The sequence below is a fragment of the Hemitrygon akajei genome, chromosome 7, assembly GCF_048418815.1.
Source record: "Hemitrygon akajei chromosome 7, sHemAka1.3, whole genome shotgun sequence".
NCBI lineage: Eukaryota > Metazoa > Chordata > Chondrichthyes > Myliobatiformes > Dasyatidae > Hemitrygon > Hemitrygon akajei.
This window is the reverse complement of record NC_133130.1, coordinates 106,794,248-106,821,734: the sequence shown is the minus strand read 5'-3', so window position 1 is coordinate 106,821,734 and position 27,487 is coordinate 106,794,248. Positions and strand designations below refer to the sequence as shown.

The window sequence follows — 27,487 nt, the reverse complement described above, 5'->3', positions numbered from 1 at the left end:
TATACTCAGTGGCCACTGTATTAGATACAGGAGGTTTCTAATCAAATGGCCACTGAGTGTATGTCACATTCAGCCAACTGTTATTTTTGATATTAATGGCAACCTCTCCAGTTACCTGGCATTATGAAGGTGAGTGGAGCATTATTCTACCAACGGGATCATGATTAATCATGAATTAATAACTTATACTTCAACGTACCTCAACAACATTTGAGAATTTATCAATCTCATTTAATTTGTTCATTTCTCTTTTCCATGCACTAGTGATTTCTAACCTCATGCCTGCAAGGACTAGCACTAAATTTTAGATTATGTATTCGTAAATCTCAGCTCCCTGAAAATAAATAGTTGTTCCCTATCTAACCCATCACTTCAGCCTTAATATATTGAGTATTTCATTCCAGTTATCCCCGAGATGATTCGTTCAAGCTCTCATCATTATTCAACCAATATCATTCCACCCTGACATCCCTCCAAGTCTGATCCACCCTTCTGGGTGTACTTTAACCAGGGGTTTATAAAGCATAAATTCTGGTGGTGTAATTATAAATTCAAAGTCAACTTTATTATCAAAGTACATGGATGTTACCATATACTATCTTGAGATTCATTTTTAATTGATTTTTAATGCATTTTCTACAACACTGCAAATAAAAAAACCCCAAAACAAAGTAGAAAATTAGTTCAGTGCAAGATAAACATACAATAGTAATATAATACAAAATAAGATAATTGAGAAAGCACCCAAATTGAAGTCATGTAAAGTTAGTATCCTCCCCAAGCCCCACAACAAAAAAACTCCAGACCAACCAAGACAAAATGTAGAAAATATAAATCAGGACATTCAAACCCCCAAAACTGTAAATACACTTGAAAACAGAAGATAATAATGCCTACTACCAAAAAAAAAGAGCTGAAAACAAGGGACTGAAAAAAAAAACTTAATTAAGAGGAAAATTATGAAAATACTCAATAAAACGTCCCCAGACCTTATGAAACTTTATATCCGAATTAAGAATTGAATAATGGATTTTTTCAAGGTCTAAACAGGACATGATATCGTTAAGCCATTGAGCATGCATGGGCGGGGCAACATCTCTCCATCTAAGGAGGATTAAACGTCTAGCCAGGAGAGAAGCAAAAGATAATATTTGACATTTAGTCGAACTCAAGCATATATCTGTCTCACCCAAGAAACCAAACAGAGCAATTAAAGGGTTAGGTTCTAAATGGTGATTCAGAATACAGGATAAAGTTATAAAAACATCTTTCCAAAATTTCTCTAAGCTAGGACAGGTCCAGTACATATGAATAAGAGAAGCCTTGCCATTTTTGCATTTATCACAAAGAGGACTAATATTAGGGTAAAATCGAGATAATTTAGATTTGGACATATGGGCTCTATGAACAATCTTAAACTGTAAAAGGCAATGGCGAGCACAAAGAGAGGTTGAATTAACCGATTTGAGAATCGAGTCCCAAATCTCAGCAGATAAAGAGATATTTAAGTCATGCTCCCAAGCCATTCTAATTTTATCCACAGGGGCATGCCGTAAGGATACTAATTTATCACGGATGAATGATATTAAGCCTTTACCCAGTGGATTAATAGAAAGAAATAAATCCATAGCATTTTTCTGGGGCATTTCAGGGAAGTTAGGAATTAAAGGATTGATAAAGTGTCTGATTTGGAGATATCTAAAGAAATGGGCATTAGGCAGATTGAACTTAGCAGAGAGCTGTTGAAAGGATGCAAAGCGATTATCGATAAAAAGATCTTCAAAATGTCTAATGCCCTTTCTATACCAATCATAGAATGTTGAGTCATACATAGTAGGTAAAAAAAGATGATTATGTAAGATAGGACTAGAAAGGGAAAAACCATAAAAACCATAAAATTTCCTAAACTGGGCCCCATATTCGCAAAGTATGTCTAACAAGAGGATTAACAATTAGTCTAGACAAACTACTAGGGAGTACAGAACCAAGAAGTGCAGAAATAGATAGATCTTTAGTGGAATTCAGCTCCATTGCTACCTAATTAAGGCACTCAGATTGGCTATGAAAAAAAGACCAAAAGATAGTGCAACGAATGTTAGCTGCCCAGTAGTACAAATGAAAATTAGGTAAGGCCATGCCACCCTCTTTTTTAGATTTTTGAAGATACACTTTATTAATTCTAGAATGCTTATTCTTCCACAGATAGGACAAAATAATAGAGTCTAAGGAATCAAAAAAGGTTTTAGAAATAAAAATTGGGATAGATTGAAATAAATATAAAAATTTAGGGAGAACGTACATTTTAACAACATTAATACGACCTACCAAGGACATAGATAGAGGAGACCATTGTGACAGACTCTGTTTTGTAATGTATAAAAGATTGATAAAATTTTCACGAAAAAGATCTTTAAACTTCCTTGTAACTGCAATACCAAGGTAAGTAAATTGATTATGAACTACTTTAAAGGGAAGGTTGAGATTCATTTTATTGCAGAAATTTACTGGAAAATGAATAAAATAGAATTTATTCTATTTGATCAATTTACCATTGACAATCTCTGGCTCATCACTTTGAATAACACAATTACAATCTAAGTAGCTGCTTTGCATTTCTTGCTTTCAAATTCTGCATGTAGGTATTAGTTAAATGTAACTCATTGCCCATTACAGAAACTAATACTGAGGTTCTGCATGATGCTGTCTTCAACAAGAAAGCATCCATCCCAAAGCTTTCCAATCATAGTCAGGAACTTCAACTAGGCTTGCTTGAAGAAAACCCTGCCCAGTTACCACCCGCGTATCAATGGGATGTTGTTGGAACCTAGAGCCTGTGCTGTATGCAGGATGTTCATTTGTTCCTTACTACCACTAAATTTGTTCAAAACTAGTTTCTATTATGGCAGCATTCAAATGCTATTCTCTTCTCTCAGTTCCTTCGTCATCGCCACATCCGTTGCCAGGCGAGGCTTCCCTTTCCAGGACATCAGAGATATCCTTCTTCTTCAAAGAACAAGATTTCCCTTCCTCCAACATTGATGCTGCCTTCACCCTTATCTCCTTCTCTTCCCATACAAACATGCTTACGCCATCTTCCTGATGCCTTAACAGTCCTCCCCACCATTCCCTAAGCCTCCACATCGGGGGAACCTATAGAAAGCATCCGGCCCAGTACGAAAACCTGTGCTGATCAACTGGCTGGATTTTTTTAACCAATATTTTTAAACTTCCCTCCTCAGTAGTCTGAGGTACCTACCTGCTTCAATTATTCCACTTCCTAAGAAGAATTTAGCAACCTGCCTCAATGCCCAGAAGAAGACTGGAAAGTGGCAAAGATGGTTGCACACATTTCAGCACTTTTTTTTTTGCTTTCATATTCTTGGCTCTGCTGTTATGAAGGATGGAATATTTGCAAATTCTCCCTTCGTTAGTTACTTAGTGTAACTAATCATGTTCAACTGGCTGTGATAAACAGCAGACTTTTCATCTGCTCTCTGGTTCAGGACCACTTTGCTCAGTCCATGGAAAACTACCTCTGTCGTAGTTATCACCTGGTGCTGCCCTGAAAGACTCTTTTGTATCATTTAAATGAACTTGGGTTTCCCCATTCCACCACTCCCTGTCTTAATAGTAATGGCAGCTTGAGGGATGTGATGGGGCCCAAGGTCACAGATGGTTACAGCTTATAATTTTTTTTTCTCTGCCAGTGACAATCAGCAACTCCTGAATGCTGGACTCTGGGCTGCTTTCTTCTGAGCCCATCCGGCTGTAGCTCAGTATGCACACTTTTGTCTCAATCAGGAGAATATGGGTTCAAATCCCAATTCAGAACAGTACAATCCATGATCAGTTTGATTTTCATTTGAGGTTAAAATTTATTGTATTTTATCTATTTTTAATTTAAGATGCTTTATGTTTGATATAACCAGGAAAGATAATGAATACATTTTGAGATTTACTGACCTCAGCTGAACTGTTGAATTATCAGATTGATTTGCATGTAGACCACTGATTTATGAACACATAATCATCAAATTCCATTTTTCATGAAAAGGTTGACAAATTTTCCACAACATTAATCACTGGGAGTTAAGCTAATTGTGCCATGAATTGATAGCATGCATCATTCATCACTGCAGTTCCACCTCTGCATGTAATTGTTAAATATGTGGCATAAACTGTAAAGACTTTATATTCCTGTCTATGTTGACAATAAATATCCTTATCTCTTTGGCATTTAAGTATTTTATGGGCCTCTCCGTGTATTTGTTCAAATCAACTACTTAGCTGATTACAATGACATTTTCGAATGTATAGTATTGGCGAACCACATTATTGCCCACAAAACATGAATTTTAATTTTAATCCCCATCGTTCGTAAACAGTAGTGATGCCAAAACTGGGTTAGTAGTTGTACCATTCAGCACAAGGCATTAAAATTTTACCTCAATAACTGAAATGCAACATTAAAAAACAAGACAATATTGTGGCCGTGCCAAAGCACAGGGAATCAGAGTAATTACCGAATTAATGGAAGAAATCTTAATCGAATAGTTTAGATGAAGTCCTTAATCCGAATTATATTTTAGCAGCAGTATATGACAATGTACAATGGAATGAGTCCATTACTAACGATAAAGTGTACAGCTACGGAGACTTTAACCTTGTTTATTTTATTACTGGGCCTCCAAAAACCAAGACCAATTAGAGTTTCGCAATGGTACACAAGAACGGCGAACGCATGAGACTGCAAGCGTGCAGGGTCCACAATTTAAACCTATTCCGGCGAAATCCAAGAGAATAAACAATTAATTCCCCCATTTCGTGCCGTGCCGTGCCGTGCCGTGCCGCTGCATCCTCTGGCAAACGTTGACACCTCCCGTGGCTCCGCTTGACGTCCCCGCCCCTGGCGACCCGCCGGGCGCAGGCGCAGGCGCGGACACCGCGCGTGAACATTCGGAGGTCGTCCCTCGCGAGAACGGCCCGGCGAACCGAGTGGGAAAAGAGCGTGCACGTACACACGCACGCACGCGCGCGCGCGCGAGAGGAGCCGTTGAGCAGTGCTCGAGACTGAGGTGGCCGGGGAGCGGCAGCTCCAGCGTCGCCTTTCCTTCTGTGTGACTCGCGTCGCCCCGGGGAGTCGAGGCCGCTCGGATATTTGGTTCCGTTTCCCACCCGCCACTTCTCTGCGGGGATTCGGCGTTGCAGCCAAGTTGCCTCTCCGTCCACCGCACCTTGCACCTCACTCACACCGCCCCCCCCCCCCCCATACCGAGGATGTCGAGTCGCGAAGAGGAGCGCAGGAAGCTGGCCGAGATCATTAACCACTGGAACGCCAACCGCCTGGACCTGTTCGAGATCAGCCAGCCGACCGAGGTGAGAGCTCCCGGGCCCCAAGCCCCGGTGCCATGTCGGGGCAGTTTCGCCCCCTCCCCACCCCACCCCACCCCACCCCACCCCACCCCACCCTGAGCTGGGCTGCTGGCCTAGGGGTCAGCGAGTCCAGGCGGCCGAGTTACCGAGCCGGTGTGAGGGTCCGACGTCTGGCGAGGCGCTGTCGACAACAAAAGGCAGCCGGAGCCCGAGCTGGTGGGGTTGGGTTGAGTGGGGGTGGGGAGGGTGCTTCGTAGCCGAGATAATGAAAGATCGAGATTTCCTTTGATGTGCTGCTGTGTTGTTGTAGCGCCGATGATGTCCCCGCTGTTCCCCGGCACCGAGTGGAAGGGCGTGCCGGCCCCCGCTGCTCGCAGCTGCTTAACCAGGCTACCCGGGCGCAATCTGAGAGAATCATTCTCTGGGTGTAACTTTTTATATAAAATAGGATTACATTTCACTCAGAATTCCATGTAGTTTGAACGTTTGCTTCAGTTTCTCCCCTTTTTGTTCCCTGTCCTTGGACCCATCCGTGGGCTCAACGTTCACTACACCAGGATTTTTCGTTGAGAGTTCCTGTCGAATTCTAAATAGTCCTCTGGAGCATTCAGTTGCACATTCGTTTGCACAAATTGTAAAATGTTGCGATTTTCACAAATGGTTCAGTTAAAAAAATGGGAATGGCATACACTAGGCTTGAACGAATCATTTCTTTCAAATATGTTATGAGCAATAGATGATCTTTTCAATCAGAAACAAATTATAAGCAGTCTCATGTTTGGATTATATAAATATTATTTTCCATGATATACAGAATGTTCAAAATGATAAGTCGACATATCAGACAAGAACCCATCTGACATTTTCCCACAAATTTCTGAGAAATCTCGTGTATTGTCCTTAAACGCTTTTTATTTGTTGTTACTATGCTTGTTCCAGTTTTTCAGACTGTTAAAGTGTAGGTAAAGTGTGGACCAGCTGTTCTTTCATCTAAAGAATGTTACCATAAGAGAGATGATGCATTGTTAGGGAAGTTTTTTATTATTGGGTGGCACGACTTCATCATGCCAGAACCCTGACAAATACAAAAAAAAGTCATAATATCTTCGAAATCTCAGTTCAAGAAGTGCAGCTTTAATATATCAAAAGGAACTTGTATGATAGTATATAGCCTTAAGAGCTAACTGTTTTGAATGTTAGTTGTCCTTGAGAGGTCATGTTTCCATCCTCACTGTTTGTCATTGGTTCTGGTATAATGGATTGGAATATGTCCAGTAGGCTATGCATTGTATGTGGTTTTTAAAATGTGTCAAACCACCAGCAATCAAGAATGTGGGTCCAAGTCCCTCATGTTGAAATTGGTGTTCTGGCATGATAAAAAATAAAATGTTGTTTCAATTTCCAGCATCTGCAGATTTCCTCGTGTTTGCATGATAAAACATAACTTAGTTTTTGCATATATGTATATAAGACGTTTAATTTGGTTATTAGAAATAAATTGTTAGGAATGTTGTTTGGATTGTATATATTTCTACTACAGTATAGAATGATGTTAAAACCTCAAATGAATCCTCAAATGTTGTGTAGGATCTCCGAAATGTTTGACAATACTTATCATTGCTGCATTTGTAAGTATAGGTTATAAGCCATAGTTTTTGTGAAATTGAAACATAATTTGCCAAGAACATGATTTTTTCTACAAATGATCTACAGTTGAATGCAGAGCATAGTCTCTTTTCAGAAGTAGATTTTTGAAGATGTGAAAGGCATCGATGAAAAGTGGTTTGGAAAGGGGTCTGCTCATTGGGTTTTCATTTTGAGCTGTGGGGATGGGAAGGCTACAAATATAAAGGAGATAATTAGAACTAGCAAAACAGCTGCAGCCATGGTATTGGTTTTCGTGATGTGCATTACAACACAATCTGCAACCCATTTGTAAAACAAAATCTTTTGCCCCTTCATTTTCAAAAGTTCAATTTTTAACTTTAATTCAGGAAATTAGAATTTATAAAGGGCATTTTATTTATACTTTGTTTAATCTTCTGTATGACTTTATTCCAGATTTTAATGATGTGGAATCTCTCTAAACAGTTAAGATTTTTGTTAATTGAAGTCATGTTGCATTCTCTATTTCAGTGGAGTAGATATATATCAAAAATGTTATCTGATTTGAATCAGAATTGAATTATTGGAATGTAAAATGGCCTCTGGGCACACCAATATCAAGCTAAATTAAATGTTATTGTTTTCACTCGTTATGGAGTTTTTGATGTCTTGGGAAATTTGTCCATATTTTAGTGCTATGTATATCTGAAAGGTCCATATAAAGTATATCCTCATTAAAACAAGCTTGATACAAATGCAATTCAATAGATATTCTTAAATCAGTACTTGTATGAAGGGTCAACATAAGCTTATTCAGAAATCTGTGAATCCAGATTTTCACCAAATGATGGTTGAAGAATGTCTTTAGCAAATTGCAGATTTGTGCTTCTGGCTAGATACAGGAGCATGTGATTAACCATAAAGAAATTGCTGCAGTAAATTCCTTTCCCCCCCCCCCCCCAATAACAGGACCAATAATTAATGTATACCACAGTAATTAGAATTGTATGTTCACATTGAGACGGCTAAGGCAGATTTGTGCCCCCACATTGATGGTAAAAGGGGTAGATAATGGTTTAAAATTTGCAGGTTATTCAATGAACCTGGAATGACAGCATTGTTGAGAATTACAACTAATAATACAGAACTACAAGACCGCAATCATTTCCCTTTTTATTTATTTGATCAGACAGGAATATAATACATAATACAAATGTAATTAAACATTTAAAATGCTCAAAATTAAAATGTACATTGATTTGCTGCTTGACATAATCTTAAAATATCAGTTTGGCAAGCATTTATTTTGTTTTTATTTCTGCAGCTAATCCAGCAACAGTTTTCCACTAATTGGCCTAGTGTTATAGGTATTATTTTTGGAGCTTATTAATTGGGAAGGTTATGTTGAAAGTTAAATACTGCCACCATTCTCTGGACTCCAAAAATCTGGCAATATTAAAGGGGAAAATGCTCAGTTCCATTTCTCAGGTTGCTGACAGCTCTATTTCCATAATACTGCACTTTTTAGATTGATTTGCTGATTGTGGGGTATGTCTTCATGACCTCTTTACAGCTTATCATACTTGGCTTATGACCAGGGTGTTTCTCACATTCTTGAGTAAAACATTTCAAAGTTTGGTCTGTATGGATTCCAAGTCTTGACAAGAAAGATGAAGGTTATCTGTATATTCCCTCAACCAGTATAACTTCTTACATACTTAAAGTGCGGTACTACTACTTTTAAGGATCTGTGGCCATGAACTTCATTATTTTTGTAGACACTGGTAATGGTTTCTTGCCAGAAAAGTGCCCATGCTCTTTTATTTCTTGCCTCTAAGCCACTAATATCTTATTTACCCCTCATCCTTCAATCTTATTTTGACCTGACTTGTGAACACAAGACATTCTTCAGATGGTGGAAATTAAGAGCAACACTCTAAAAATGCTGGAGGAACTCAGTAGACCGGGCAGCATCTTTGGAAAGGAATAAATAGTTGATGTCTCGGGTCGAGACTCCAGACCTGATTCCTGATGAAGGGTCTCTGCCTAAAATGTTGACTTTATTCCTTTCTATAAATGCTGCCTGACCTGCTGAGTTCCTTCAACATTTTGTGTGTATTGACCTGATTGGTCTTTGGAACCTTGATAACATGCTATGTGAAATTTACAAAAAAAGTACTGCTGTCATTGGCTCTTCGTTACTATGAGGCCAAGATGTAAATGAACTAAACTTGAAGGATGTAATGATTTGTATGGGTGGCATTATGAAGTGAATTGCAGAAGATCATATTCCTTTGGCTCTTTAATCCATGTGTAGGGTTTGGGTTTCAGGAGCAAATTCCCTTTTTTACTTTTTTCATTTAGTTAATTATTTATACACCAGTACCTGGCCAAGGTGTCGGCAGTGGAAAGAGTGAGCAGTTTCAAGTTCCTAGGTTTCATCATCCTAGGCCAGCCATATTGATGCAGTTACACTGAGGGCACACCAGCAGTTATACTTCATCAGGTTTTTAACGGAGATTTGGTTATGTCACCAAAGACACTTGCAAGTTTCTACAGATGTACTGTGGAGAGTGTTCTGACTGGTTGCATCATCGTTTGGTATGAAGGGGTCATTGCACAGGATTGAAATAAGCTGCAGAGGGTTGTTAACTCAGCCAGCTCCATCATGGCACTAGCCTCACCATTAATCAAGGACATCTTCAACATGCGATGCCTCAAGAAGGCAGCACCCATCATTTAAAAACTTCCACCATCCACTCAGGATATGTCCCCTTCTCATTACTACCATTAGAGAGGAGGTACAGGAGTCTGAAGACAATATATTTTTGACAACTTCTTCCCCTTTACAGTCGGATTTCTGAACAGACAATGAAGCCATAAGCACTACCTCACTATTTTGTTTTGCTCTCTTTAAATAATACTTTTACATATTGAACTGTACTGCTGCCACAACAAATTGCACAACATATGACAATGGTAATGAAACTGATTCTATTAGTATTGCAAAATATAATAGTCACTTTAACACAATCTGTAATTCTTCAGAGCTGAATTAATGGTAACTTAGAATGAAAGCAATTGTGACAGATCTCACCTGTAGTTCAAAGTAATTTACAGCTGAATATAATTTTCTAGTTACAGTTACAATTTAATCAGATTTGGTACATGATTTAAGAATGAGAGTGTGTTTCATTTTCATGCTACTCTTAATGTTGAAATTGTAAAACCTCAGTTTTCTCGTTGGTAAACTGTCACTGACTTCAGGGAGATTTACTTTTGGCTGAATGTACTGTAAACAGGATTATAGAAAAGTTAAAGAAGTTGTGTATAAAAGCCAATTCATTTGGGAATTTATGGTATACAATTTCTAATGCTGACTGTTCACTTCCTTTATAGGCCTGCAATTGATCTCTAAGCTAATATCAGAAACTATTGGAAAACAGTTAATGTTTCAGCATCTTATCTTTTTACAAGATTTTTGTTTTCAAATTGTTTTGTTGATGAATTAAACTCTGGATGTACACAAAGTATTCTTAGCAAAAAGTTGAAAGCAATGGCTTTGAGATTCAACGATGCATAAAATCTGATCCACAGTTTGAGAAATCTAGAAATTAGGCTAGAAAATAAGGGAAAATAAAGGTGTGTTGGACATGTGAATAATGTGGCCCAGTAATTAAATACAAGTTTAATTTCATCTAAAGATTTCATTTGGGTGGGAACATAATGGTGGGCACAGATCATGCAGGAACTTTGTCTGCCACGGGGCAGAGTTAACCAAATGGCTGTGAATTCTGGATTGATTGAATTTGTCAAGCTTTTTGTTATCTTGTATTATACCGATAGTTTTGACCAGTGAAGGCTACTAATCCATGATCAGTTTCTGACTGGAAAGTTTGGGAGTAATGGTGAAGTTTTGGTTTTACCAACTTTATCAGTTGATTTAGAGTGAGAGAGAGATTGGAATTGTATGTCTGGCCCATCTTGTGGTACAGAAGGCATTTGTAATGTTTTGCATCACAAATTAGATCCAAGTTGCATGTTTAGGTATAAACTGTCAGACTTTTTCATTACTGACTGTATAATGCTTTTTGAAGTAGGCAGTACACTGATTGTATTCATTGAGGATTGTCAGCAACTGAAAATGAGAGTTAAGCTGAAGGTGAGATCCTCAGCCCTTGGCTAGGGACTATTTAAAATCAATGCCATTCTCCATTACAGTTTAATAATGCGATTGATATTGAGGGAAATTACCAGTTATACAGCATGGCATTCATAAAATAGGCAAAAGCCTGTGGGGCTGTCAATAAATCAATAAAATTACACTTTGTAAGTTGCCTGGCAACTGCAGTACTCAATATGTCTCCTGAGGGAGGAATCTGATTCTGATTCACCACAATCTGATTCATATACTCTTTAGGGACAAGCAATGGAAGTCTTTGACCATAACCAGAATGTCTTAACCTCTGTAGACTCTTGAGCAGTACCTGGGGTGATAAAACAAGTAATCTACAGCTGTGTTCTGCATTGGTTTAGTGAGCTGTCATATAAGACTCATTAGTGTACAGCTGAACTTAACTACACAGTCACCTGGATATTGAAGCCACAAACTTGTTGGCTCCCAGTTCTGTCAAATGTGGTCCTTTCATGCATTCATCAAGGTGTGGTTTCGTAGGCTGTGCAGTTTATCAGCTACGTGTGCACACAGGCTAGACTGGAGTACCCTGGTTTCAAAGAATTCTTTTGGGTCTAGCTGCCCTCATTTCATTCACCACCACTTTTGAAATTGACAAAGTCCCATCATAAAAAATGTACTAAAGTAGACAAGTCTTTTAAGATCCAGTAACGTGATGGCTATTAAGTTTTGAAATGTGTATAATCTAATTGGTCTGCATATTTTGTCGAGTTGAATGCTTTTGTATGTGTTGTACATGGTTTCTGTGAAATGATGGCATCCGTTAGTCTCGCGAGACCATGGATCTGTGCCTGGAAAGTTTTGCTTCATTTTGGAGTGTCCTCTCCAGGGCACAGGTCTGGGCAAGGTTGTATGGAAGACCGGCAGTTGCCCAAGCAGCAAGACTCTCCTCTCCACGCCACTGATGTCGAAGGGAAGGGCAAGGGCTGATACCAGTGACATCGCAGGAGTTGCTAGAACGAGGTTGAAGGCAACATCGGACTGCCTTAGGGGCTCCAGCTCCGGATTTGTCCTCAGTTTACTCCCGAAGCCTTTCCCATAAGTAGATATGGGTGCAAGGCAGCGAAGGTTTGAAATCAGTTTTCCCTCTTAGATGGACTGCTGAGGAGCTCCATCTCTATTTCTGTGAAATAACGCTACAAATATTAGTGACCATCTATGTGGAGTTTTCCCATTTTCTCCTTGACCGCATTGGTTTCTGCTGGGTGCTTCTATTTACTCTTGCAACACAAAGATGTGTTGAATGCTAATTGGCAACATAATTACAGGTAGGCTTCGGTAGGATATAAATGCCCCCACCTGGGTCATAGTATGTAAAGGTATTCCTTTGTGTATTGTTTAACATAAATTGATACTTTGCTTGGAGCTCGGTGTGTTCCCAGAAGGTACTGGGTAGTGTTATTATGTATACCCAAAAAAATGGTTTTGTGGATCTCACTGCAGAAACCTAGTGTGAATCCCTGCTCTGCACAGGCACTGTTCCATTAATAAATCTCATCTTGCTTATTTGAGGAAGCTGTTTGTTAGGGCAAGGATGATTATTGTTGTTATTCTGTACTGAAGTGTGAGGATCAGGGTTGTACCTTGGTTTGGCACATTAAATTGCTGTTGGAAACCAGCAACATTTGTCTGTGATAACAGATTGCCTGAATGTTGTGGTCTTCCTTATCTATTAATAGAAGTTGCTGTCTTCCCTCTGGGCTGGAGAGAAATGTGCAGATGAATGGAGAGAAATGGCAGCTTCCATTCCATCCATCAAGTAGCAATAAAGGACACAATGGTATGAGTAGTCAGTACTAGCTTGAGTACTGCAAAAAATTCTGGCCCTATCACATGAGGGGTATGATTGAGCTGGGGTTGGCCATGGGTGTTGCATACTAGCTGTTTATGTTGTGTATATATATGCCAAGGTAGTACAATATGGAGAGCAAACTTGCACATATAGCAGGCTCCCCCTAGTCACACAGCTGAAGAATCCAAAGGACTGGCCAGGACTGATATGGTTTGGCATCAGCGGTGTCACAGGAGTTTCCAGTCAGTTTTGAACAAAGCATAAGACTACCTTAGGGATTCAGCTCCAGAAGTTTCCTCAGGGTTTACTCCCAAAGCCTTCCCCATGAGTGGGTATAACTGCAAGTCTGCGGAGGTTTGAAATCAGAGTTCTCTTTCGAGATGAGTTGCCAACCATGGCTGATGAGCCCTTTCTCCCTGGAGTGACTGCTTTTAAGGAGCCGGTAACTTGTCTTTGGGCCCCCCCCCCCCCGCCTTTCTGTCAGCAGAAATGGTTCTACTGGATTAGTAGCTAAGGGCAGGAGCTGAACTTCATTGTCAGAGGCAATTTGAGATACACATGCATGCCATTAGAAACATCTAATAGGAAGTGAGCTTATCCTGAGTAACCCCCCCCCCCCCTCCCCGTGATAACATTGAGGAACCAAGCTTGGCAGGGAGCAGAGTAGATTTAAGAGATTATGAAAGCTGTTAAATTTTAGCAATGATTTAAAAACTGGAATTCTGTCAGGTTTTTTTGTGGAACACAGGCAGAGGGGGCATTAAATTGATATGCAGAAGATTGTGTAGCATAGTAAAGACTTATTTCCCTTAGATGTCAAAATATTGAGCCTGAATTTATAGTAATTTATAGGGAAGTTTCATACAACAAATGGCTACCTGGATTATAAATATTCTTAGTCTATTCTTAAAATCTTCCCTCAGTAAAAGTAGGGTATTATCTTCTAAATAAGGCTAAGATTGGGTAATGGTTTCTTAAGTTGTGCATAAATTAATTTCTGGACAATTATTATTGACAAAGAAATTAAACATATCCATTTTGGTTGGCTGTGGTGTTGCTATATTTTAAATTGAAATAATCAAGTCTGATTTATGGAAATCTCTCCTGTGATTGAAAGCCAATTTTTAAAGTTATAAATTAATATGTTCTTTTACTACATTAATTAGTAGGTTGCTTCTTTTGCACATCTGTGACTGACAATTGTACATCCTTGTATCAAGTTGATAAGTATTTGATGCCATTTACAGTTTTGCTTATCCCAGATTGCAAGTTTTGACGAGTATTTTAGAAATGTACAAATAGATTTGAAGGGGAAATTTAATTTGTTTTGTGATTATCTCTTGGCTTTGTGGAGTTTGAAAGTAAACCAAAAGCTCAGTTAAGCATTTTCTTGACATCTCAGTGACGATCTAAATTACCTCAGCATTAAAAATGCAACTAGCTGGGTGGCACAACAAATAGTCTTGCTAATTCACTGCTCTTGCAACTTCAATTAAAGCTTGGGAGCTGTACAGTGAAATCTTAAGCATTCTGCTTTTAACTGTGGGATCTCAAAACAAAGCATTGAGACCAAAATATTGGAAAAACTTCTCAATCTTCACGTAGTCTGACATTTTACAAGACATTCTTGCTCTGTGGCCTCTCTCTATCTTGGTAAAATAAAGGACCTGTTCTGCAGCTCTAGCCATTTCAGTTCAAGGGATATAATTAAAGTAAAAATCGGTTCAGCTCTCTGGATGAGGGTCCAATGACTGTTTCCTTGATGAGGAAATTTTCTTCACATCCATAAAGCTAGTCAACGCTCAATGACTGATTGTACTCAACTAGTTTGGCATCTATTTCCACCAGATTGAGAGATTGATGTATTAACTTTTTAGATGGCATATTCTTAAGATTGAGCAGTTTTAAATATGTTTCAGCAACTTATGAGCATCATGGAGCATGCTGGTGACCACTATTAAGGTACTTGAGCAGGTCACTGAAGATGCAGCTTGAGTGGATTGGACATCCTCAAATGGTAGATAAGTGTTTTGAAAAATAAGTTTTGTTTGGGCAGCTAAGGCTGGTTGTTCTTTAAGGTACTTCAAAGACAATTTGAGTAGATGGTTCAACTTGGCACTCACTGGCCGCCTTGACAAAGTAAGTGTATAATCACAGGATTTGACAATGATGCCTTCCACATGCAGATGAAAGGTGCCAGAGTGCTATGTTGCCAATTATCATAATTATGGGCTTTAGTGTTCAGAATGCAGCTAAGTTAGAAAGTAGGGTGGGTATTTATGGAGGGATACATTTTTAAATCAGAAGTAGTAGCTAGTATTTTTACCATATGCTTGCTTAAGAATATTTGAGGCGTTAATGGATTTGTGGGATTTTGTTTTAAAAACTTTAATATTCAGACTCCTATTTCTTTCTCGTCCTGAATAAAGTTTACATAAAATTGAACATTGGGCTGGTTGAAATACCTTCTAGTCAAATATTTATTTAAAATGTGCAAATCAGCCGGCAACATGGTAAATCAGAGATACTTTGACTTATGAATTGCTGTAAATTTGTGATTTCCATACTGATATGATTTTCATAAAGGAGATGCATTTGGACATGGGCAATACACGGCCACAAAACTGTTCCCATTTTCCTGACACTAGGACTTATGGACAATTCTTAGAATTGAAGTACCGTAGATTCCGGATTTTAAGCCGCTACTTTTTTCCCACATTTTGAACAGCTTTGAACTTTGCGGCCAATAATCCGAAGCGGCTAATGCAAGGTTTTTTTCATGCCGCCTCGTAAACATTTTGCCTCGTAACAGTAGACCAATAAAATTGATGAGTAGTTCACAGAGGTCCAATGAAATTGTACGATAAATCAAGCGCACTTTCACAATTAAATTATTGTAAATCAGTCATTTGTACTCACCCTCATCAACATGGAAAACACTCGAAGCATTGTGCTACCTACCCTACTTAGTTTAAACTATATTTGTTTTCTGTACTACATCGCGGGATGCTATGACGACACACCCGGTTTCGCGGTGTCTTGTGGGAAAATGCCGGTTTGCGATGAAACGGAAAGGAGGGGGGAGCGCATTACGCGAGCGGCTTTGGATCCGAGCGAACTCTGCTTTTAAATGCCGTTTGCGATGAAACGGAAAGGAGGGGGGAGCGCATTACGCGAGCGGCTTTGGATCTGAGCGAACTCTGCTTTTAAATGCCGTTTGCGATGAAACGGAAAGGAGGGGGGAGCGCATTACGCGAGCGGCTTTGGATCTGAGCGAACTCTGCTTTTAAATGCCGTTTGCGATGAAACGGAAAGGAGGGGGGAGCGCATTACGCGAGCGGCTTTGGATCTGAGCGAACTCTGCTTTTAAGTTAAAGGTATCAATAACTTTTCCTGGTAGGCTGCAGTATATATATTTTTTACCAGTCGTTAGGAGATATTGGAATGTTGTTCAGTAAAGAAGTATACGCAACGTATATTTAAAAGTAGCCGCGTACGGGCACGGTTCGAAAAAAAGCATTTGCAATATGTATTTGTTTTTGTTACCATATGGATTTAATTAAAAGTTAAAAAAATCCTCACGTGTAATATCTTTCTGTGTAAATATCTCATATTACAACGTGGGACACCTGCGGCCGAAAATCCGGTGCGGCCTAAAATCCGGTGCGGCCTTTACATTTAAAAAAATGATTTTATTTCTAAAATTAGAGCCAGCGGCTTAAAATCAGGTGCGCTCTGTAGTCCGGAATCTACGGTATACATGTCTTAAGTTGGTTGAACAATGTGTAAATTAATCAACTTTGGATAAAAATCTTTGTATATGTGGATTCATCTAGTTCACGACTAAAAAAACAATGCTGTTCTGGTGAAATTGTTTTGGTGTGAGTGGATCAGGTGTATGTTTCTTTCCTTGCCATTCCCTCTCCTAAGAGATACACTGTTCAATAAGTTGCATATATTTCTCTCTAGATTTCCTCCTTTCTGCCTTCCTGTGAACTGCTGTTTTTGCCTTGCATACATCCGTCTGATACTGGCATGAACCTTGCAGATCTGTTTAAAATTCTTCATCTCCTTTTTCTGCTTCCTACATGGAATGCATATGAATTTTGCTTGTTATTTTTAGCTACAAATGGGAATATACCTTCATACATTGTGCAATACTCTAAATTAGGCATATTGTTTTGAATTACTACTCCTATTCATTTAACTTTGCTCTCATTTTCTTATAATTGTCACCTAATTGTATAAATTTTTGTTTTCTCCCATATTTGGACGCTTTCAGTTTATTATTTCTCTGCCTTTTTTCACTTGTGTTGCTGATTGTGGTTGAATTTTATTCTGAGTACACTTATATTTATTTTCCTTTTCAGACCCTATGCTAACTGAGTGTTTCCTTAAAAAGGTGTTGATGAAGGGTCTTGGCCTGAAATTTTGGCTGCTCGTTCATTCCATGAATGCTGCCTAACCTTTTGAGTTCCTTCAGCATTTTGTGTGTTGCTCTAGATTTCCATCATCTGCAGAATCCCTTGTCCCTGAAAAGATGCATTCCTATTTATTTCAAAACCTCTGCTAACAAGACGTATTTATTAAGTGACCCTCAATCCTCTTCTTGAAAACTAGAAGAACAAGATATTGGCAGTGAGTTGAAGTCACCACAATTTCATCCCATTGTTTTACCAGTCCCCTGTTTACATTTCAAGTCTTAAATACACCCACCCAGAGCAATGAAATAACTTTCAATAATTTTTACTTTATTTTGTTCTTGGATTAAAATTCAGACAGAAAATTTTCTTCTAGTAGTTGCCCAAATTGCGAACACCTTTTCCAGATGTATACTGGAGTTTTTTTTATTAATTGTAAATCATTTTGATAACAGGATTTTTTTCTCTTTTCAGCTGAAATTTCTCTTTTTATGAGGATAGTTTTTGTCAGGGGTTTGGTGTTTGACTGAACATTTTCCAGACTCTTCAATAATATTCATCAAAACACTAATACACTTGAAGTTCACCTGTCCAGATGAATTTTTCTTTGAGAGTACTCAGTTTACAGGGAGTGTGGTGAATGGGATGCTTGTGAGCCAGATGCTGGACCATCAGGATGTCTGAACATTGATGTGGCAGATTATTGACTTTTACTGTATTGCTTCCAATTTATCAATTTTGTTTTGAATAGCCTAAATTGCTAATCCAGTTTTATTCCGGTTTGGCAGTTCCTTTCCACCACCTGTCCACTTGTACTATCTTTATGCCATTCATCAGGTTGCACATTACTCTTAATAGCTTTTGGGTTTCTGTTACACATTTATGCATATATATGTTCCTGTTGTCCACCTATGTTCTTCAAAGTCACCTTTATTACTTTTGTAGTCCTGGAGCCCCCTAAACATCAAGCCACAACTTTCCTAATTCAGCATGTGGCTGAGTAATAAATCATATATCTTGGTGCCTGTAGCAAAACAAATATCAAGTCAGAATATTATACAGTGAAACTTGCTATTCTTTATATGCTCACCCACTACATGTAAAGGGTGATATTGTTAAGAACATTTTTTCAGACATAAATTGTGAACTGAGAGCCTTAAATCTCTGTAGTTTGCTTTTTTTGCCATTTTGATAAGTGATCTTTTTTATTACGTGAATGATCACTCACTTGTCTGTGTTCTCTTAAAGAGAAGTGTTTTGTCAGTAGTTTAAGCATCTTGTAGAGTTATTATAGAGGCAGTCCTTGGGGAGTGAGGATGATTTTCTTCTACTCCAGATTGTGGGTTCTGAGGTGGCTAATGAGACCAATGTGGAAACCATAGACTGATGGGTCAGGAGGAAGGAAGTTGTTGAGTAGTTTGTAGTGGTTAGCTTTTAAAACTGCTTATGCAGGGCTTCTGGTTATTAATGTGCATATTTTAAAATTGCTGCCTAAAATTTTGAATACCCTTCACTGAAAAGACTGGTTTCTCTCAATGAGAATACTTCCCATGTTTCTGAATAGTTAGGTTATGAACTTGAGGGCATTACTTTTGAGGCCACTTTGGTTTGTGGCTTCCTACCCACTTCCGTCATTGATATTGCTTTCACTTTAAATGTTTTTGAGATTTTTGAATGAGCATTTGACATTTGGAGAAGGTTTTGGCTCTTACTGGAGTGTGGCATTTATTCATTTAACATTTCCATTAAAATAAAATCTCCAAGGCAGGTGTTACTGGTGCTGAGGACTGAGTTATGAAAGTCAAGAACTTTAATAACTATGTATTAACTGACTAGTATAATTGATGGTGCACATTGTATTGAATTATGGATTTATTGCTTTGATATTTAACGTACTGGAGAGCCTGCTTCAGTATATAACTTGGAAAAGCCGTTTAATACAAAAACACATTTTGTGTATAATTTAAGCTCCAAGAGATCCTGCTGGATGCTGATGGAGTAAAGACTTGAGGGTTTAATAAAGTCAAGTAAAGGAAATTGATGATGTCCAGTATCAGTTAATATTTTTCCTTTTAATGGTGTGTATATATTAGGATCTGGTTACTTGGTTAAAGAAATTTGCCGGGAGTTATTTAAAAGCAGGTAGAATGTCAGGGAACTGCAGGTACGTAGCTGCACTTAGGCAAGTTTTGGACTTGTGTCTAAAATGTACTGAGTTACCTATACACTGCGATGTCTTGTCACTGCATTCCATTGGTTTCCAGTGAATTCTAATGCAATGATTTGGGCGACTTTGGAATCCCAACTCTAGAAATCCATCTCTCCAATCTTCAGTCAGACCTGGTGCAGAGTTAATTTCCATTAATTTGGATAGGGCCCACAACTCTGTTTTAGATTAAAAAGAGTAAACACCGTTGGTTTTGGTTGTTAAATTACTTTATTAAATGTTGCTAGCATTTTAAGATGTTTGTTTTATTATTTATAATGTTAGTGCCAATCCTATACCAAAGCAACACTCTTTCTTTCTACTCTTGCAAATCTTTGTTTATGATAAATTTTATCTGAATTCCCACCTGAAGTCTGCCAGAGAACCAGGCACCATGTCTTAAGCATTGCATTCAACATTTCAACCATTTGAGGCCTCTGTGAGTTGATGGTTGACCATTGACAACCATTCTAGCTATTCAGATACACAAATCATGGCAGTATGATATGGAGTGTAAGCTGTTGCCCATGCAGCAGCAGCTCTCTCCCACCATCCCCCTGCCCCCGGCAGCTGATGAATCTAAAGGAATGGCAGAGACCACTTCAACTTGGCACCAGTGATGTTGCAGGAGTAGCCAGTCAGCATTGAACTCAATGTAGGATTGCCTTAGGCTCTCCAACTCCAGATTTTTCCTCAGGGTTTTTGCAAGAGTGGGTATAGCCCCAAGGCTGACAAGCCCCATCTGCCTGGAGTGACTGGTTTTAAGGCACTGGTAACCCAGTTTTGCTTCTTGTCCTCTCAGTAGAAACAGTTCCACTGAGTTTAGTAACTAAGCCACATGTGAAGGGCAGAAGCTGGACTTGGTTGTCAGAGGCTATTTGAGATGCACACTATTGGAAGCATGTAATGGGCTATGGGAGCTTATTCCCATGATCCCCACACAAGCGCTATAACAACAATAAGGAATCTTTCAACCACAGGCTGTGTTTAATAACAAAACCTGCTTTACTCTTAATTCTTTTTTTATTTAATACCTTGATTCCAGCCCTTGAACTCCACCACCACAAAAAGGAAAATCGCTCCATGATCTGTCCCACAAGATTTTAAATATTTGTATCAAATCTACCTTCAGCCTTCTCTTAAATGATTCTAGCATCTTAATCTATCCTTTTACCAGTACACCATTTCAGGAACCAATCATTTATATGCTTGTCCATTTCACCAGCCTATTTATGTTATGTTGCTGTCTATCATGTATCCTGTTTATAATTTGAATTTTTATCACATTTATGTGTACCAACATAGAAATTTTACCTTTAACTCTCAAGATTAGATAATCAATATTTATTAAGTAAAAGCAGTTCCTAAAAAATGATTCCTTGGGGAATGCTTCTATTTTCTTCCTCGGGTCTTGAAATAAAACCAATTAGCTAGCCCCTCTGCTCTCTTTCTGTACCTTAGCCAGCATACTGTAAATGAACCCTTTATACCAGGTTAAAAAGGAGAGGAATTTTTCAACGGTCCTTTAAATCGAAGCAAGAGGCTGAGAGTGAAGAAGTAAAGGAATCTCGGAGAGAAGTCATTTTTTTTTTACACAGCTCAGGGAAAAGAGGCTAGACTATGCAGGCGCGTGAGGTAGAGCGCCAAAGGTTTGAAAAAAGACCATATACAGCGGGCAGCCGAGTGAGAGGGAGCAGAGTGGGATGGCTTTGGCTCAACAGGCTTTGGCGTGAACAGGCAGAGGCGAGGGTAGGTTCCGGTAAGTTTTGTTTGTTTAGAGTAGAGAGAATGCCAGGCAGGATGTTGGAATGCTCCTCTTACAGGATGTGGGAAGTCAGAGAGACCTCAGGTGTCCTGACAATGACACCTGCAAGAAGTGCATCCAGCTGCCGCTCCTAACTGACTGCGTTAGGGAACTGGAGCTGGATGACCTCCGGATCATTTGGGAGAATGAGGAGTTTATAGATAGTAGCTTCAGGGAGGTAGTTACGCCAAAGGAGTAGGGCACAGTAAATTGGGTTACTGTCAGGCGAGGGAAGGGGAAAGCGCAGGCAGAACAGGGTTCCCCTGTGGCCATTCCCCTCAATAATAAGTATACCCATTTGGGTACTGTTGGGGGAGGGGGGGAATAACTTACATGGGCCAAGCTGCGGCAGCCGGATCTCTGGCACTGAATCTGGTTCTGCAGTGCAGAAGGGAGGGTGGAAGAAGAGGAGAGCGGTAGTGATAGGGGACTCGATAGTTAGAGATACAGACAGAAGGTTCTGTGGTTGTGACAGAGACTCCCGGGTACCAGGGTCAGGGATGTCTCTGATCGTGTGCACAGCAGTCTGAAATAGGAGGGTGATCAGCCAGATGTCATGGTACACAATGGTACAACAATGACATAGGAAGAAGGTGAGTATAGAGAGCTTGGTAGGAAGTTAAAAAGCAGGACCTCAAGGGTGGTAATCTCAGGATTGCTGCCTGTGCCATGTGTCAGTGAGGGTAAAAATAGGATGCCCTGGAGGATGAACACGTGGCTGAGGAACTGGTGTAGGGGCCAGGGTTTCAGATTTCAGGATCATTGAGACTTCTTCTGGGGCAGGTGGGACCTGTACAAGAGAAACGGGTTACACCTGAACTACAAGGGGACCAATATCGTTGCAGGGAGGTTTGTTAGTGCTATCGGGGTGGGGGGGGGGGGGGGTGGTGGTTTAAACTAGATTTGCAGGGGGATGGGAACCAGAGTGCCAGATCAGATAGTGAAGCGGGGGTGTAAAAAATGATGTTAAAAGTTCATGCGAAGTCACAAATAGAAGGGTTGTGTGTGGTGGTAATAATCTTCTGACGTGTGTCTATTTCAATGCTAGGAGTATTGTGGGAAAGGCAGACGAGCTGAGGGCATGGATTGACACGTGGAATTATGACATTGTAGCCATTAGTGGAACTTGGCTACAGGAGGGGTAGGACTGGCAGCTTAACGTTCCAGGGTTCCAATGTTTCAGACATGATAGAGGCAGAGGGATGAAGGGTCGGGGGAGGGGTGGCATTGCTAGTCAGGGAAAATATTACATCAGTGCTCAGGCAGGACAGATTAGAGGGCTTGTCTACCGAGGCCGTATGGGTGGAGCTGAGAAACAGGAAAGGTATGACCACATTAATGGGGTTGTATTATAGTCCACCCAATAGTCAGTGGGAATTGGAGGAGCAAATCTGCTGAGAGATAGCAGACAACTGCAGGAAACATAAAGTTGTGATGGGGATTTTAATTTTCCACATTGATTGGGACACCTATACTGTTAAAGGTCTAGACGGGTTAGAGTTTGTAAAATGTGTTCAGGAAAGTTTTCTAAATCAATATACAGTCAGACCTCCTTATCTGCCGACTCCGCATGCGTGGTTTCAATCAACCGCGGACTGGGAAAACCTGGAAGTTCTCTCTCCAGCACTCGTTTGAGCATGCACAGACTAATTTTTCTTGCCATTATTCCCAAAACAATACAGTATAACAACTATTATTTACATAGCATTTACATTGTATTAGGTATTATAAGTAACCTAGAAATGACTTAAAAGTACAGGCAGTTCCCGGGTTATGAATGAGTTCCATTCCTGAGTCCATCTTTAAGTGGGATTTGAAGTCGGAACAGGTACATCTGGTATTATTTAGCGTCAGTTAGTCAAATGTTTTTCTTAGTATATAGTACATATTTTATCTTTCTGTGCATATAAAACACTTAAGAAACATATGTATTTCAATAATTAAACCACTGCATTGCTTAGTAATAATTGTAGTTTCATCGGGGCAGGGCCTTTCACATGCTCCATTAAAATTGTCCTGATCGTTGACTGACTAGCCTAATGCTTTTCCAGTGACTGATGGTGTTTCACCTCTTTCCGACCTCTATTATTTCCACCTAATTTTCAATCGTGATCATGATTATTTTTGTGAACAGAAATACTGCAGATTCAGAGCTGCACCGCCAGGTACTAAGGACCACCGCACTGATACATGTTAAATAAGGGACTTGAGCATCTGCGGGGAGTCTCAGAACCAATCCCCGCGGATAAGGAGGGCCGACTGTATAGAGGTACCGACTAGAGCAGATGGAATATTAGATCTCCTATTAGGAAACGAGTTAGGACAGGTGACGGAAGTGTATGTAGGGGAACACTTTGGTTCCAGTAATCATAACACCATTAGTTTCAGCTTGATAATGGATAAAGATAGATCTGGTCCTCGGGTTGAGGTTCTAAACTGGAAAAAGGCCAAATTTAAAGAAATGAGAAAGTATCTAAAAAGCGTGGATTGGGACAGGTTGTTCTCTGGCAAGGATGTGTTGTTAAGTGGGAGGCCTCCAAAGGAGAAATTTTGAGAGTGCAGTGTTTTTATGTTCCTGTCAGGACTAAAGGCAAAGTGAATAAGAATAAGGAACCTTGGTTCTCAAGGGATATTGGAACTCTGATAAGAAGAGAGATATGTCTGACATGTATAGGCAACAGGGAGCAAATAAGGTGCTTGAGTATAAAAAGTGAAAGAAAATACTTAAGAAAGAAATCAGGAGGGCTAAAAGAAGACGAGGTTGCTTTGGCAGTCAAGGTTAAGGATAATCCAAAGAGCTTCTGCAGGTATATTAAGAGCAAAAGAATAGTAAGGGATAAAATTGGTTGAGGATCAGAGTGGTCGGCTTTTTAGCTTCCTTAGTAAATACAGACGCAGGCATGGAGTCAATGAAAATAAGGCAAACGGGTAGTGAGGTCATGGAACCTATACAGATTGAAGAGGAGGAGGTGCTTGCTATCTTGAGGCAAATCAGAGTAGATAAATCCCCAGGACCTGACAGGGTATTCCCTCGGACCTTGAAGGAGACTAGCGTTGAAATTGCACAGGCCCTGGCAGATATATTCAAAATGTCGGTATCTATGGGTGAGGTGCCGGAGGATTGGAGGATAGCTCATGTTGTTTCGTTGTTTAAAGAAGGCTCTAAAAGTAATCTGGGAAATTATAGGCTGGTAAATTTGACGCCAGTAATAGGTAAATTATTGGAAGGAGTACTAAGAGATAGGATCTACAAGTATTTGGATAGACAGGGAATTATTAGGGGGAGCCAACATGGCTTTGTGCGTGGTAGGTCATATTTAACAAATCTATTAGTTTTTTGAGGAGGTTACCAGGAAATTGGATGAAGGGAGGCAGTGGATGTTGTCTACATTGACTTCAGTAAGGCCTTTGACAAGGTCCTGCATGGGAGGTTAGTTAGGAAGATTTAGTCACTAGGCATACATGGTGAGGTAGTAAATTGGATTAGACATTGGCTCAATGGGAGAAGCCAGAGAGTGATAGTGGAGAATTGTTTCTCTTGAGTGGAAGCCTGTGACTAGTGGTGTGCCACAGGGATCAGTGCTGGGTCCATTGTTATTTGTCATCTATATCAATGATCTGGATGATAATGTGGTAAATTGGATCAGCAAATTTGCTGATGACACAAAGATTGGAGGTGTAGTGGACAGTGAGAAAGGTTTTCAAAGCTTGCAGAGGGATTTGGACCAGCTGGATAAATGGGCTGAAAAATGGCAGATGGAATTTAATACAGACAAGTGTGAGGTATTGCACTTTGGAAGGACAACCAAGGTAGAACATTCAAGGTAGATGGTAGGGCACTGAGGAGTGCAGTAGAACAGAGGGATCTGGGAATACAAATACAAAATTCCTTAAAAGTGGCGTCACAGGTAGATAGGGTAGTAAAGAGAGCTTTTGGTACATTGGCCTTTATAAATCATAGTATTGAGTATAAGAATTGGAATGTTATGAGGTTGTATAAGGCATTGGGGAGGCTGAATTTGGAGTATTGGTGCAGTTTTGGTCACTAAATTGCAGGAAGGATATTAATAAGGTTGAAAGAGAGCAGAGAAGGTTTACAAGGATGTTGCTGGGACTTGAGAAACTGAGTTACAGAGAAAGGTTGAATAGGTTAGGACTTTATTCCCTGGAGTGTAGAAGAATGAGGGGAGATTTGATAGAGGTATATAAAATTATGATGGGTATAGATAGACTGAATGTAAGCAGGCTTTTTCCACTGAGGCTAGGGGAGAAAAAAACCAGAGGACATGGGTTAAGGGTGAAGGAGAAAAAATTTAAAGGGAACATTGGGGGGGGGGTCTTCTTCACACAGAGAGTGGTGGGAGCGTGGAATGAGTTGCCAGACGAAGTAGTAAATGTGGGCTCACTTTTAACATTTAAGAAAAACTTGGACAGGTACATGGATGAGAGGTGTATGGAGGGATATGGTCCAGGTGCAGGTCAGTGGGACTAGGCAGAAAAATGGTTCGGCACAGCCAAGAAGGGCCAAAAGGCCTGCTTTTGTGCTATAACGTTCTATGGTTCTATTGTTTCTTGAAGATCAAAACAAATTTTCTAATACTTCCCAGCTATTACTTTTTAATTATGTGTCGCTTGCTTTATTGTTAATTTAAAATTACCCCTTTAACTAGAGAAGAAAAATGTAACATGCTCATTTAATACCTGAGCACCTGTAATCTGCATCTGTGCAAGTTCTCATTTTTGCTTCACTCTTCCTTATTGGCTTGACTCTTGCAAGTATTTCCAATCTTGTCAATGAAGACACTAGCTTTATCTGTTATACAGGTTTCTCCTGCTATCCGAAAGTAGAGCGTCCCTATGAAACCTTTCGTAAACCGAAATGGCGTAAAGTGAAGAAGCAATTACCATTAATTTATATGGGAAAAATTTTTGAGCGTTCCCAGACCCAAAAAAATAACCTACCAAATCATACCAAATAACACATAAAACCTAAAATAACACTAACATATAGTAAAAGCAGGAATGATATGATAAATACACAGCCTACATAAAGTAGAAATAATGTATGTACAGTGTAGTTTCACTTACCAGAATCCAGAAGACAGCGAGCACATTTTTCACATTTTTACACATGGAAGGTTTACACATTTTTCTATGTTCGGGTGCATGCTGCCTCTATAATGTGCTTGCTGCAGAACAATGCTGAATGCTATTTTCACCACTCTCGCTGCTTGGGGTGTGCGCTGCTTCTATAATGGCTTGCTGCAAACCAAACGAACATTATTTTCACTTTCCGCCTTTTTTTGTAAAAGTGAAAATCCTCTTAGGATTTCTTTCGGTTAGTGAAAACAGGTACTAAGGTAGGTCTTTTGTAAAAGTGAAGTGGCGTAAAGCGAACTTTCGAAAAACGGGATATCTATACCTCTCTTGAGATAAAATGAGTTCTGGTTTTGCCTCAACCTTTTTGAACTATTTCTTCCTTAAAGGCAGCACTGTAGCAGTGTGCTACACACAGCGCTGGAATAATGACACACAGACAATGAGTTGCAGTTGCGTAAAAGATTTATTCAAACTTTGCGGCCTCGCTTTTAAGCCTTCCCGTTTCCGCCCTCCCCGGGCGGAAAGGCTATAGGGGGCGCATATTCACAGTCCTTTCCCGCGCGCGGGCTTTTCCCCTTGTTGGTGAAGAAGGCCTGGCGCCCTTTTTGGGGCCGGCCTCTCTGCCAGCGCGCGCCATTTTGTGAGCCAGTTCGAGTGCGCTGGAAAGTGGGTCACCACATAACCCCCCCCCAATGTCCACAGTCTGAGTCGGCCTCTGTTTGGGAGGTCTGCCTCTGTGCCGCGGTGCTTGAGCTCCGACTGGCTGCGCCAAGTCCACATGGGCTGGTTTGAGTCGGTCATCCGTGAAAACCACCTCTTTCCCCCCCCCAATGTCCAGCATGAACATGGACCCATTGTTCCTGATCACCTTAAACGGCCCCTCGTAGGGCAGCTGCAGCGGTGCCTGATGTCCGCCCCGTCATACAAAAACAAACTTACAATGCTGCAGGTCTTTGGGTATGCAGGTTGAGCTCTGTCCATGCTGTGAAGT

At 39.9% G+C, this 27,487-nt stretch overlaps 1 protein-coding gene across 6 annotated transcripts in view; it reads left to right on the top strand.

The window, feature by feature from the left end:
• Positions 1-4,857: 4,857 nt before the first annotated feature.
• afdna (afadin, adherens junction formation factor a) overlaps positions 4,858-27,487 on the top strand; it is a 230,143-nt gene continuing 207,513 nt past the window's right edge. For 4 of the 6 annotated variants that reach the window (XM_073051631.1, XM_073051634.1, XM_073051633.1 and 1 more), the window contains exon 1: positions 4,858-5,376. In XM_073051631.1, coding sequence (XP_072907732.1) covers positions 5,278-5,376 — 99 coding nt within the window. In that variant the 5' untranslated portion in view covers positions 4,858-5,277. The remainder of the gene's footprint in view (positions 5,377-27,487) is intronic. The other 2 variants (XM_073051632.1, XM_073051635.1) reach the window with 2 other exon arrangements.